The sequence below is a fragment of the Cydia amplana genome, chromosome 27, assembly GCF_948474715.1.
Source record: "Cydia amplana chromosome 27, ilCydAmpl1.1, whole genome shotgun sequence".
NCBI classification, from domain to species: domain Eukaryota; kingdom Metazoa; phylum Arthropoda; class Insecta; order Lepidoptera; family Tortricidae; genus Cydia; species Cydia amplana.
The window spans coordinates 2,188,636-2,202,488 of NC_086095.1; the positions used below are offsets into that span (position 1 = coordinate 2,188,636).

The 13,853-nt window shown below is 36.6% G+C and overlaps 2 protein-coding genes across 3 annotated transcripts in view; one reads left to right on the forward strand and one right to left on the reverse strand.

The window, feature by feature from the left end:
- Window positions 1-7,890: 7,890 nt before the first annotated feature.
- The window catches only part of LOC134660483 (acidic fibroblast growth factor intracellular-binding protein), a 92,230-nt gene continuing 86,267 nt past the window's right edge, over window positions 7,891-13,853 (reverse strand). The window contains exon 12 of the mRNA XM_063516250.1: window positions 7,891-7,900. Coding sequence (XP_063372320.1) covers window positions 7,899-7,900 — 2 coding nt within the window. The 3' untranslated portion in view covers window positions 7,891-7,898. The remainder of the gene's footprint in view (window positions 7,901-13,853) is intronic.
- The window catches only part of LOC134660464 (TBC1 domain family member 1), a 71,087-nt gene continuing 67,867 nt past the window's right edge, over window positions 10,634-13,853 (forward strand). For both annotated transcript variants that reach the window (XM_063516214.1, XM_063516215.1), the window contains exons 1-2: window positions 10,634-10,768; window positions 12,999-13,087. In XM_063516214.1, coding sequence (XP_063372284.1) covers window positions 10,649-10,768; window positions 12,999-13,087 — 209 coding nt within the window. In that variant the 5' untranslated portion in view covers window positions 10,634-10,648. The remainder of the gene's footprint in view (window positions 10,769-12,998; window positions 13,088-13,853) is intronic.

Genomic DNA, 13,853 nt, shown 5'->3' on the forward strand with positions numbered 1-13,853 from the left:
CTTACGATCAGTTCACCGTGCTTTCAACAATCATGTTTGTTTGTATGTTCCTGACTCCTTTATTAGCAGTTTCCTTTGCTGTAATTGTTGTTATCAGACTCTAGTAAATAAATAAGACTGACAATGCCCATACAACATCACGAGAATAGTCAATGTTTATTTAATATTTATTTATACTATTAATTAACAATATTGAGGTCTTTCTGTAGTAACTTTTTCGATGCGAAACCTGATTTCTTGACTTGACTTTCTTTAACTATATTAGGTATAAAAAGCATCTTAAAAATTTGTCGCATCTCAAAAGCTAAAGATATGTTGTTTCTAAAAATACGCAATTTGTCAAGTGTTATACTTACGTCTTATACTTTTCCATTTTTATATTTATAACAGTTATAAGTAAATGGAAAAATTCAAAATTGACACACGTGGAACGCGGTGTTGTATGGAGGTTGCCCGTCTTGAATATTTACTAGTCTCTGTTACTAACAACTACATTTAACTGGCCATTTTGGACCTTATGCCGTTACGGTAAGGTACATAATTGTCAGTTACAGTGTGGACAATATTAACGGCGTTTAAAAATAGTTTAAAGGTCAACCGTTAATATTTAATTACGTGGAAACCGGGTAATTAAAATATGCTCATGTGGTTAAATAAACGTAAAATCTAGTGCCTACGCCAATTCTCGGGATTAGTTGCCAAGCGGACCCCAGGCTCCCATGTGCCGTGGCAAAAGGCAGTGATAATGCGGGGAAGGATATATTTTATGCGCGCTCACAAGGAAAAAAGTCTACCTTTGTTATACCAAGCCGGTGAACTTCCAAAATGGCGCACATAACTGGATTGAACCGGTCTGTACCAGTTAGAACCGGTCAACGAACTCTTATTTGTAAGAGAATGTTATAGTACTTTGTGGCTTTAGTTTTACTCCACTGTCCGTCTGTCTGACACCAGGCTGTATCTCATGAACCGTGATAGCTAATATGCAGTTGAAATTTTCACAGATGATGTATTTCTTTTTACGCTATAACAAAAAATAATAAAAAGTACGGAAACCTCGGTGGGTGAGTCTGAATCGCACTTGTTTGTGTTTTAGTTTTTTCTCGCGGAGCCCCCATAGAGGCTTTGCGGAGCCCCAGGGATCCGCGGAGCACACTTTGAGAAGGCTGCCTAACCTATTATGCTTATTGATGCAACCTAATCCAATCGATTAGCTATCGCTATCGCACGAGTAACCAGATAAAACCGGTATTTTTCCTACACTTGACAGTTGGTGTAGATATCCCCTTCAATTGGTTCAGCTCACAATAGGGTATTTGACTATACTATTCAATTATACTAGTCAAATCAGTTTCTTTTTTCGAACTGTCAAAACGATTTTGCTACTATGGAATTTATATGAAACACTAGCATGTGACGTCACAATCAATAACCTACTCTTTATAGTTGTATACAGGTTGTAAAAATTGTAAAATAGAAATTGTGTCTAAAAATAACTGCAGTCTACGTTTCTCTTTAATCTTTTGGTGCTTCATTTCAGGCATGGTCTAAAATAATTTATTTTAAATACAGTCAAATACCCTATTCAGCGTTTTAAGCTTGAAGAGGTAACAGTCAGTCAGACAGACGGAGTTATTGTCGCATTAGATTATATCTCTGAGTGGCTACCGCGAAAACCGAAATTCGAAAATTGCGGGAATCTTTCTCTTTTACTCCAATGAAGTCGTAATTAGAGAGACAGAGACAGATTCCTGGATGCCAGTCTGTATAATATTTATTTTCGCGATTTAGTGGTTAGTCTCGTTGGGCAATTTTAATATATTCATAATATTTATATTTCATAGTCACGACCCCAAAATCATCCAGTAGTAGCAAACTCTTTTATTCTACAAAGACAATAAAAATTACATAAACTTAGCAAGAAGTACAAAGGCGAACTTATCCCTCTGAGGGATCTCTTCCAGTATAACGGTACATCATTGAAAAGAAGCTCGTTGACGTCTTTTGTATTAGTACTCTCCTTTGGTTTTGTCTCCTTCACGCGGTCAAATTTACCTATTATAGTTCACTAAAGCGTTTCGTTATGAAGTCATTATATTCAGTCGGGAGCCCATAGAGAAAAGTACGAAGTCTTAATTCAAACAACGTGTCTATACTTTTTTGCACCATATTTCAAAAATTATATACTTGTTCCTATAAATTTATACAGTTCCCTACAACTTGGAATACGCGCCTCACACCAGCGGGGAAACACTCCTGACTTCGGGCAAACTCGGCTCCGTTCGGCTCAGCATTGCTCCGAGCAATTATTAGGGTTGACACAACTTGACGTCCCTTTGCGTGCACGAACACAGATAAGATAATTACCTACTTGAGTTTAGACAACCCTAAATAGCCGAAAGGGATAGTGCCATAAGTTAGAGAGGGATATCATGATTCGTCCCTGAATCGCTGTCAAACTTCTGTTTTGTAGGAAGTGTGCTTTCTGTACGGTAGTATTACATTACACAACGTCGTATGCACTATATGCACACCAGGGATGTTGCGAATATCCGCATCCGCATCCGCAACCGCGGAACTTCCGCATTATTTTCAACATCCGCATCTGCATCCGCATCCGCATAAAATCGATGCGGATTTAATGCGGATGCGGATGTGAAACAGGTCGGTACAGGAACGTCTTTTAGCATCGGCGTAAGTGCTAGACTGCTGGGTAATTTAGTTATTAGCCAAAAAAACTATTAGAAATTAGCAGTCAAGCGTGAGTGGGACTTAATGGGACTTAATACTTAAAGGGTGGGACGGAACCCTTGGAACGCGAGTCCGACTCGCACTTGGCCGGTTTTTTTAAATAAAAATTACTAAAATGTAATATTTGACGTTTTTTATGTACCTATCTTGACGCGGATGTCAAAAAATCGGCATCCGCAACATCCCTGATGCACGCTGCACACATTACTTACATAATTTTCCTGGCTAATGAAATCACCGTGTCGGAATAAATATGCCATTAATTTAATCATCCATTGTCTTCGGGCAACAAGACTTTTAGCATGTTAGAAACAAGTTACATACCTAGTTGCCTTAAGTACCTATACTTGGGAGCAATGGAAGCGGATTACTTTGCGTTTAGTTTTTCATACTAAGTGACTTGTTTCAGTTGCTCGCGACGGTAGGTTAATAAGTTAAATGATATGATATGGATCTATATGTGAATTCTTTGTGGTTGAAAACTTAGTGTAATTTATATTAGGGTTCCGTACCTCAAAAGGAGAAAACGGTACCCATATAAGATCACTCGTGCGTCTGTCTGTCTGTCCGACCATTCCCCCCCTTTATCTCCGAAACTACTGAGTCTAACATTTTGGAAAAAATAGGTACACTACACAAAATAGTTCTTTAACTATAGATGACAGGAAAACCTATTAGAAATGTGCAGGCAAGCGTGAGTCGGACTTAATGTACGGAACCCTTGGAGCGCGAGTCCGACTCGCACTTGGCCGGTTTTTTTAATGAAAATATCGTGTCGCCCGCGGCTCTGCTTGGGATAAAAAACAAGACAAGAGAAGGTATGGCAATAAACGTGCAGAAAAAAATACCGAGAAAATTTCATGGATAAATTTTGCATTTTTTGTATAATCTCTTTGGTACATTGTAAGATCGAACTAGTGTCCTGTTGGATAGGACAGTTACTTTTGCTAAATGTATATAATATAAAATGGATGTATGTAGTACTTGACTATCTATTCTCATTAATGGGTCCCGTCCAATTCAGATTTAGCAACTTGATACCTACCGTTTTGATCTTATTTTGATACGACCTTATAAATCGCACCCTATTTAGATTTAGCAACAATAGCAATTTGATACGGTTTTGTTATTATTTTGATACGACCTTAGAAATCGCTCACCTTGATTGGTGTACGCTAAATGAAGTGAAAGTCGTGCGTGAGATGAGCGCCACCTTTATCGTCAACGTCGTATCAAAACCAGTTTAAAACCATAACTAATTTTTAAATTAGAATCTACCTCCTGGTTGTACAGTCAACATCATTAGTAGCGGATGAAACAACGCGCCAAAAGTATCTGATATTCCGGATAACTTTTCCTAATATTAATTTACAGATAACTAACATTACTGCCATATAGGGCTGCGCATGCGGTAAATGGTAAAGGGTTAAGTAGATACCTAAGTTTAAGTTACATCAACTACCTAGCTTAAATACATAAACAAAGGAGCCTCGTCTGCCAACAAACCACTCTGTGGTTTGGCAGAAGAATATATGTAAATTTTAGTTGTAAGCAAGATTTGTGAAAAAACTTTTTTTTTTATTTAACTAACTATTTTGGCTCAATGATTCAAAAAGTCTTGGCCTCCGAAACGAGAGCGTGCCACCTGTCCCGATCCTGCCCAACTTCCTGCCTGCAAATGGCAGAGGATCGGGGTTCATGAGGGCGTTCTTGGGACTGGTAGCCCTCTGGTGGGTCGACCCAGGTATCGCTGGGGGGACAGTGTGACGGATCTGCTTCAGATACGCGTCAGTAAATAATATAGATAAATCTCTAAAATTCAAAATTTTCTTATATGTGACGTTATCTATGAAAAGGGACCTTATTGTCGACGGCGGTTACGCTATTATTAACGATGCTCCGATATAAATACAATGCCGCGCGACGCTGTGCGGCGTAAGCGCCATCAACAAATATCCCTTCCCCTTCATAGATAATGCCCCATATATAATAGAATAGTTTTTTATTCGTAAACACACAGACAAAAGACATACATAGAAATAACAAAGTGAAAAATAAAGTGTCACGAAATGGCCCCATCTCAGCATGTAGATACATAGCATAGATATAGATGCATACAATTGTAATACTTCCTCCGTTTGTCATGTAAGAAAGGAGTGAATAATGTTATGAAAAACCCAGTTACATAAAGCTTCTGCTGTTACACGTTGAGTTGTTTACAAACATTACCAACGAACGTGTTTGTAATTCTTTTTATATAAACACCATTCACCAACACTGCTTTATCGTCGATATCATATCAAACTAATAGAGGAGTAATTTAAATTAATTTGATGCAAAACTGTACTTTTTAAATTTAATTTTCAGAGTTTTAAACTTAATTTTTACACGTTTTATTCAAAGGCAAATGCCGGAAAATTCACATGGAAACTAAACTAAATATATTTGCAAGGGCAGACTCCAACCAATATACTAAAAAAAGTATAAATTGGTTGGACCATGGCTGGACACAAAAAAATGACGAAAATGTCAACAATTTGCTACTTTTTCAATTTCAACATTAACAAAAAATACAACAATACACAATTTTTTTAATTAAAACAATTCAAGCTGAATCATCACATGCCTTTTGTATTCACCAAAACACTATACCGTATAATTAACACAATGCATATTTATATAACGCAACATACAAGAATAACAAACTTTTACAAAAGGAAAATACGCGCGGTAAACTTTTTAAAAATGGCCGACGGGCGGTCGCGATGGCGTCTCGCTGGGTACTGACTGGTTACTGTTTATCAGTTGTGTTGTGAGTAAACAGATGAAAAACTCATATATGGTAAAGTTTCCAAGTACAGTAAGTTCCTCAACACAGCACAGAATAAGTAATAGGTAGTATTATCATACTTAAGTACCGACGTCGCCATAGTCAGCTGTGTAGAAAACTGAATACTTTTTTAGGGCACCAACTGTACATACATTACATACATACCGAGTAAATAATCATGTTAATTGAGATTATTTAATTATTTTACCTCATGAAGTATATTTATCCTCATGCTGACTGTTACGGTGGAGTTTAGCTAGGTAATTAAAATAATGAGGTGTATCCTTTGTACTTAGAAACAATGTTAAAACATTAACCTTATTACTGAAATGTAAATTTAGTCGAATTCGAATGAAATTCGAATCGAGAAATTGGTGTCAGAGTGTCAGAGGGTAAAGTTTAATGTCAAAACGGGTAGGATTAATTTTGACAGTTTGACCCTGGGGCCTAAGCCGCAATGACGTCAGGCCAAACTCAGAAGGTCGGCTGAAAATGAGTGAAACCTTGCAAGTAGAGATTAAACGGAAACTAGGGTTCGAAAATACGAAACGTGCCGAGAAAAGATAGGCACTGCCTTTTGCCCTTTCACTCGTCTTGGCGGGGGTACGGCCGTGCCCCGCGTTGTTCGGCCTTTTGTAACACTGAGGAGGCTGAAATCCTTTAGTGATAAGTAAGTACATAGTTAATAACAATCTTGAGGTTAAAATCATAGGATAGTTGGGTCAAAAACGTTCGAGGAAACCGGCGTCTTTTCTGTAGACAATATGAAAGTTAATAGTGCGCGGGACACTGCAACAGATTTCCATAATAAAATTACGGTAAAAACATTTATGTTTTTTAAATTAAGCCCTCAAGGAAGTGTCTTAAGGACCATAATGCGACGCGAGAGGAAGGAGACACCGAGGTGAGTTAAAACAGAGGTAGAAAGAGAAGGTTGAAACAATATATGTCAATTTTGGGACATCAATAAGTGTTATCAAGCGGGAAAAAACGATCTGCAATAGTTCCTAATTAAATTCTCTTACTTTTCTTCTCGCACCATTTTTATTACATCTCTGTTTAGCCCTATGGTTGACTGGTAGAGAATGCCTGTGCCCTATTTGTATTTTGTGCAATAAAGTTTAAATAAATAAATGTTTAGCTGCGTCCCACCGTCCGCTGGACCCTCAATATACATCCTTGCCTCAAGACGATTATAAATCCCGTAAAACTGACGTTGTTTCAACTTACTGTTTTTCTTCACCTCGTTCTCCCCTACCTATACTAAACCCGTGAAGCGCCCTAGTATCACACGTGTGATACTAACCCAATTTGGGTCGTAGCGACTCAGTATCAGACGTGTGTTATTACAGATCAATGTGGGTCAAATTGTAGCAGTTAGTTGTATTTTATAATTGTTGATGTATTTTTTTTTGCTTGTATGTAAATTGTTGACGTGTAAAAGTGCCCTTGTGGCCTATTTGCTGCATAAATGTTGAAGTTTGAAGTTGAAGTTTGAAGTTTGCATTAATTTGTTGTATGGTGACTATGGTGGTCGTTCGACGGATTTTCGTCCACTTGAGCATTCGGGAACATTCTCTTACCGCTCAGGGTCCAAAGTGGACACGTCAGCGTCGCAGCTGGAGCCGGTGCCGGTGACCAGCTTCAAGCCACGCCAGCTGCTGGACACGGAGCTGGACAAGTCGTCTGGCATGACCTGCAAGATGGCGTTAACTGAATACGATAGTGGACGACCCTCCCTTTTCCTCCCTAAATATATTTTTTTGCACAATTTATTAAAAGTACGTAGGTACTAAGTAGGTACAGTATATTAACCATATGTAGCTATTGTACACTACAAATTAAATATTTAACAAACAGAAACGTCTGCGACCGATTGGGTGAAGGTAGTAGGTATATCTTTTCTTATAGTAGTTTGTGGTGAAGTCACACCCAAGACATTAATTTTTCCACTTTTAAATTGATTGTACCTACAAGTTAGGAGTAAAAAACGAATGAAATACGTACACATTTTAAAAGCTCCTAGAGTTAGACCAAGCTAAGTTGGCAGCGATTTTGATAGCCCAGACCCGTGGCCCAGACCGTGCAAGTGTTATTAACGTCATAATATCATAGAAGTTTGACGTTTAAAATAATACTTGCACGGTCTGGGCTGGGCTATTAAAATCCCTGCCTAACCTGGTCTAACTTTAACTCTTATTACTTAATACTTTAATACATCAAATATTGAAAATGCGTAAGAAAATTTTCTATCATGCCTACCTGATATCCAGAGAGAATAATGGGGACTAATACGTTTGTATGGAGAAGCTGGTCTTCCGTTCAAGATCTTGGAACACCACAGAAAATCACTGAGAGATATTATAAATTATAACATAACAGTTAATTTATTTTACTAACCTTCACTGATTAACACAATCCTTTGATCACAACAATATTATTCGTACAAACATACTAAACTTAACACACTGGACACAATTAATGAAAAAACTTGTCGTTATTGACATACTACTGTTACCGTGTACCCTCTTTTGATGAGACAATGAGGAATGCGTGAAAGGCCTACCTTAATTTAATTAGGATATTAAAAATATAAAACGTCTAGGCATACACTACATACAAACGTCCACATTTTTACAATCAAATAAATTGTGGAACTAGGTGGATTTTTAAGCTTATGCTACACATGAAATGTAATTAGGTTGAACCACTATGTTTTTATAATACAAAGTAATAAAATGTAATAATTTTTTGGTATAATTAAAGCGCCATCTTTTATGCGATATGTATGGTACGAAACTTTGATTATAGCGCCATCTTGTAGAGGCAGTCTGTACTAACATATATGGTAAGAAACGTGTGGCATAGTTCTGCTATTCACCGCTAGATAACGTATTGCTCCGTTAATCACAGCGCCATTTTTGTAGGAAACTTACAAACGAGAACAACTTACATGTGATTGTAGAGTTAGTACCGCTATTCATCGGTAGATGGCAATATTTTTTAAAAGTGTAGGTAGGTTATGAGCCGTAGAGCGTAATGTTTTATTTAAAGGCTAGATGGCGTTTATAACAAAGCTTCTGACAAGGAGGACAGAATTTTCCACCTTCTGTTTTAGTACTTTCAGTTCAGTAGCCTTCGATCTATTGTTTTGGAAGTACGAAAACTGAAATTCAATACTGTTTTCGTGTGTGAAATCAAATAAAAATATGCTTTAAAATGATTACGTAAGTGAAATAAGTGGGAAAATCGTGCCTTTAAATTGTTGTTGTTATAAAATCGAGGAGTTCTTGTTAAAGATTGTTAGAGTTATTGATTTGAAGATTTGTTTGTGGTTTCACGTTTATTTCGTTTGTTAATGTTTATTTTGTGAATGGATTAACATGTTTTGAACAGTTTCTGTGATTTGTTCTATATTGTTATTGGCTCACGTTAAAGGTTGGTAATATTTAGCTTAATTAACAATTAAGTAATTAATTAATTGGCAGGTACTTATGTGTGTCACTGTTTTATTACTTAATTAAAGAGAACATTAAAATATTTTTCTAATTTCATGATTGAACGTATTAGGTATTTTATTGATTCCTATTTCTTTGTTACAAAGAGGAAAATCACTAATCATAAATTTTCATTTCATTTACGTAACCAAGCTTTGAAACAAATTATGTTTTTTAATGCATTGTTTAAGAATAAATAAATGAAATGAAATAAATGACATGTCTGTCGAAAAGTAGGTATAGCTACTAAGAAGTATACCAGCCAAGTTTTGCAAGTTTTCCTAAGATTTTTTTGCCGTCACGCGGGGTTAATCATTACTTTTGCACGATAAGATTTAAGACTAAATATATGAATACCTACTTTATAATGGTAGTTTATAATAAGTATTTCTCAGTGTTATTAAATAAGCCCAGACTTCCAAACAGGCTCAGTATATAAGTTTATAAGTAGGTACCTATATAATGTATCGTATCACTCTTTTAAAAAGATAAGATAATAACAGAAATGGAAATAAGTCGAATTAAAATAGAGTTGTAATGTTGTAAAACGTCCCTATTTCATGAACGCATGTCCATTTGCGCTTACGGTAAGCCATAGGTACCTACAGGTAGTTATGTAGATGCGCTTGATTGGCGGTAATCGGATTAAGTTGAAATTTAATGCAAATACCTACATCTACTATAGGTACATACTTTGCATAACAACGTTTGTTAGTACGTAACCATGGCAACATTGGCAACCTACGATCATAACCAAATCTATCCCTCCCTACCTATATCGTGTTGTGTAGTAGGTATGCAAGGATTATAATACTATTATACTATTATTATACTATTCATAGCGTCTCAGACGACAACCAAACCAAACTCGACTAGGGTGTCTGCTATAGTTATTGGCCACTACGTAGTTATTGGCCACTCCTAATCCTAAGTGGGCCTGAGTGGACGCTCGAAGCGGAGCGTTCGGCGGGGCGTGCAGCGTGGCGTCGAGCTCCCAAGTGATGTGAGCAGCGTGCACTAAGGCCGCTCCTATACGTTTGCATTTGTTTAACATGCACGCCGCACGCCCCGCCCCGCTGCACGCCCAACTCGAGCGTCCACTCAGGCCTTACACTAACAAATTCGAAAGATACAAGGCAATTGAAGCCTTATTGTTGAGAGTGGTCAATTAAGTATGTAGTGGCCAATTAACTATAGCAGGCAGTCCATGTCCCTACCCCATCACATTAAACTAGACAATGATTAAAGTAAAATATTACATTGTATTTATTTTAGTTTTCTACGTGCGTGAGCATTATTAAGCGTACTGTGGGATGATGAAGATAAATTTAGGTATTAACATTGTACCTTAAAGTTTCTGAACCTTTTTTACACAACAATTACTCAAAAAAGTGTCAGTTAAGCGTAGAAATATTTTCCCCCCAGCTTATTTACCTTGGTATCTTATTAGTCTTATTACACTAGTTTAGTAATAGTTTTATTTTCTTTCCAGCCTTAACCCACAGCCTTCGTGATGCTTGCTAAATAATCATCTAAGAGTTCACGATACCTGTCAAATACCCACGAAATCATGAAGACTCGTTTGACAGCCGTGACGTATCTTGGCTTCACCGCCACGGACCGCCGCCTGTCAACTGTCATGCTCCCGTGGTTGTTGAAGGAAATTAGAACTTGTGGCACTAACGATAAGGTCAGTTTTTCAGCTTCATATGTTTAACAAATCAAAATGATACCTAATATCGCACCAATACCCAAGGTTAGCTGGAAGAGATCCCTTTTAGGGATAAGTTCGCCTTTGTACATAACATTCTTATTTTTGTTTTGTTTTTGTCCATTTTATGTAAACCTGTTTATGTGCAATAAAGTGACATACATACATACATACATACAATACATGTATGGTCATCAGATACCAGCAAAATTATAATTATTGTGTTTGATGTCACTATGTAATTTTGAATTGGCCTCTAATTTTAAATACTGCAGAAATCGAAAGAAATTTTCAAAGGCATTGGTATTGTATTTCAATAGTAGGTAACTCAAGAATTTGTTCTCGTAAAGCATTATTTGGCAAAGTCGTGTTGCTAATGAAAACCTTATAAATGGCTTTTTATACTTTATAAAGTCGGTTCAATTGTTTCAAAAGTTATTCCGAATAATGATGTGCATATTTACGTTAGTGTACACGACGTATGCGGCATGCGTGACTATTTCCATCTCTATCCCCTTTATCTCGATCGCTGGTAAAGGTAGGGCGCATAATTGATGAGAAGCAAATTTGTGAGTAAAACAGTATTCAGGTTTATTTAAAATAGTTTTTTCTCCTAAGTTGAAAGCTGGCGGTTTTTGTTAAAACCAGTGCCTATATTCACCTGCTTATTCTAATACAGCCAATGTCTCTTATTTTAGAATACTTTCGAAAAATGCTAAAACCATGAGGAGAACCAAAGGAGAACGTACAAACTTGACTTGTGCTCTACCGTGCACGATGAATTTTCCGACTTAAATATTAAAATCAAAAGTTGTTTTGTCAAGGTAGCGACTTGAAGTCAAATTCCAACCATAGATGGTCAAGCAAATCTTGTCAGTAGAAAAAGGCGGCAAATTTGAAAAATGTAGGGGCGAAGGGATATCGTCCCATAGAAAATTTGAATTTCGCGCCTTTTTCTACTGACAAGATTTGCTTGACCATCTATAGCATTACCGTAAAATGGGGTGAGTAGGTGCAAAACTGACATTCAAACCTCGTTAACATTTTACTTTAACATATGCAACCTGAATTGTGTATATAATAAGTGTTCCGGAAGTTTGTATTTTCGTTTTTATTTTATTTTGGGTAGTTCCATTTCATAACTTTGACGATAAACAGGAAAACCCACCTCACCCCGTAGTCCCTCGTATTTGGGGTGAGTTGGGTTTTCATACAAAGGTGATTTTGGAAGATTGTTGGATCGATTTTTTTTTTATTATGAGTATTACTATAGCTCCAATTTAAATTGGAATGCATTGTTTTTGTGGCAGTAGCCTTAAAAAACCATCTCACCCCCCTTTCAAACCTCTCCCCATTCATAACCCAACTGTCCCCGCGAAGCCTACTCACCCCATTTTACGGTAGTCTTTTTTGCCAGGTTAGGTATTAGGTTACCTACTTAAAGGCCCGTCCAGACCTGAACAATTTTCGGAAATCTGGGGGCCGATTTTTGAATTTCGAGCGCTTGATTTATCTGTGCGAAAATCTGTGCAAAACGGCGAATTGGTATTTTTGAAATACGAACAATAGAAATTGGGAATCTTGTGGTATTGACCACTCGTTTTCAATTCTATTAGTAGAATTTAAATGCGATAAATAGTGGATATACTGGCTATACTGCAGATATGGTGTGGCCTGTATTATGAGCAAAAATTTTAACTGTAGGCTGTAAAAACTAATAAACATTTGTTCAGCGACTTTTAAAATAACTTGTGGTTTGATTTTTAGTACACTAAAGTTTTTTTTAATACGTAGGTATGTATTATGATTTATGAATTTTGTTATGTTTAAGGCGAGACAAGCAATTAGCAACGTCAATCAAAATGATAATGGCGTATTGAAAATAATATTTATTTTGTATGAAAAATAGGAAGTTTAAAGACTTCAATTTTTTTTAAAGTTATTGAACAAAAGTGTCATCGTTTGAGGAGTACAATCCATGTTTTAATTATTTTGCTCGGGTTACAGGCCACACTCGTTAATTGGAGGAAGCCACACGAAATCGAATCAGAATGATATTTATTTGCTAAAACATGGTGCAAAAGGTCATGCAAATTTAAAAAAAGAAAACTACATGTTTTGTCACAAAGACATGCAAACTTTAAAATGTTGAGCGCTCGAAATTCAAATATCAGCCCCTTAAATAAAGTCTTAAATATTTTTGTTGTAGCTCAGCGTAACTATAGAAGATGGCTGCCTTAAGGCTTACAACGAGAACTTTGAACCAGTTATCGTTCACAGGCTGGTCGATATCATCAGGTACTTTTATATTTGAGACAAAATGCAAATAAATATACAAAATCGTTTATTTACCAGAGTAGGTATGTTTACAAATTGAAGCTTACAAAAATAACATAAATGAAATTGTAATCGAACATACAATTTGATGTATGTACCTACATACCACGTACATACCTACCTACATATTATGAACCCCAGATATGCCCCTTCTATACCTACATCTTATAAAACAAAGTCCCCCGCCGCGTCTGTCTGTTTGTCCGCGATAAACTCAAAAACTACTCAACGGATTTTCATGCAGTTTTCACCTATCAATAGAGTGATTCTTAGAGGAAGGTTTAGGTGTAGGTATACTTTGTAAAGGGTAGCCCGTGCGAAGCCGAAGTGGGTCGCAAGTCGTTTGATAACGAGAGTTTAAAGAGTATGGAATTTGTTTTTCGCTCCTAACTCTTAAAATAATCATAAACTCTAATGAAATCAAATAAAGGGGCATAGCTATGGTCAATATACGTAGATAAAATTGTGTAAACATACTTGTTCAGTATTAAAACCTTCTGCGATTTAGTTTATTGATTTTTTCTACTCCAGCACTTAAATGTGTCAATTAAATGACTGACAGTGATATCTAAAGCAATGTCATTTGAATGCTTTGTCTATAGGCTCATAAGATGACTGCTAGCAGTCATCTTATGAGTATAATACAACTGCTTTATTTTTTTTAAAGATACAAGTTCCGATCATCTTGATTGAAAGAGGTATGTTTTCATTTACAATAATAACTCTT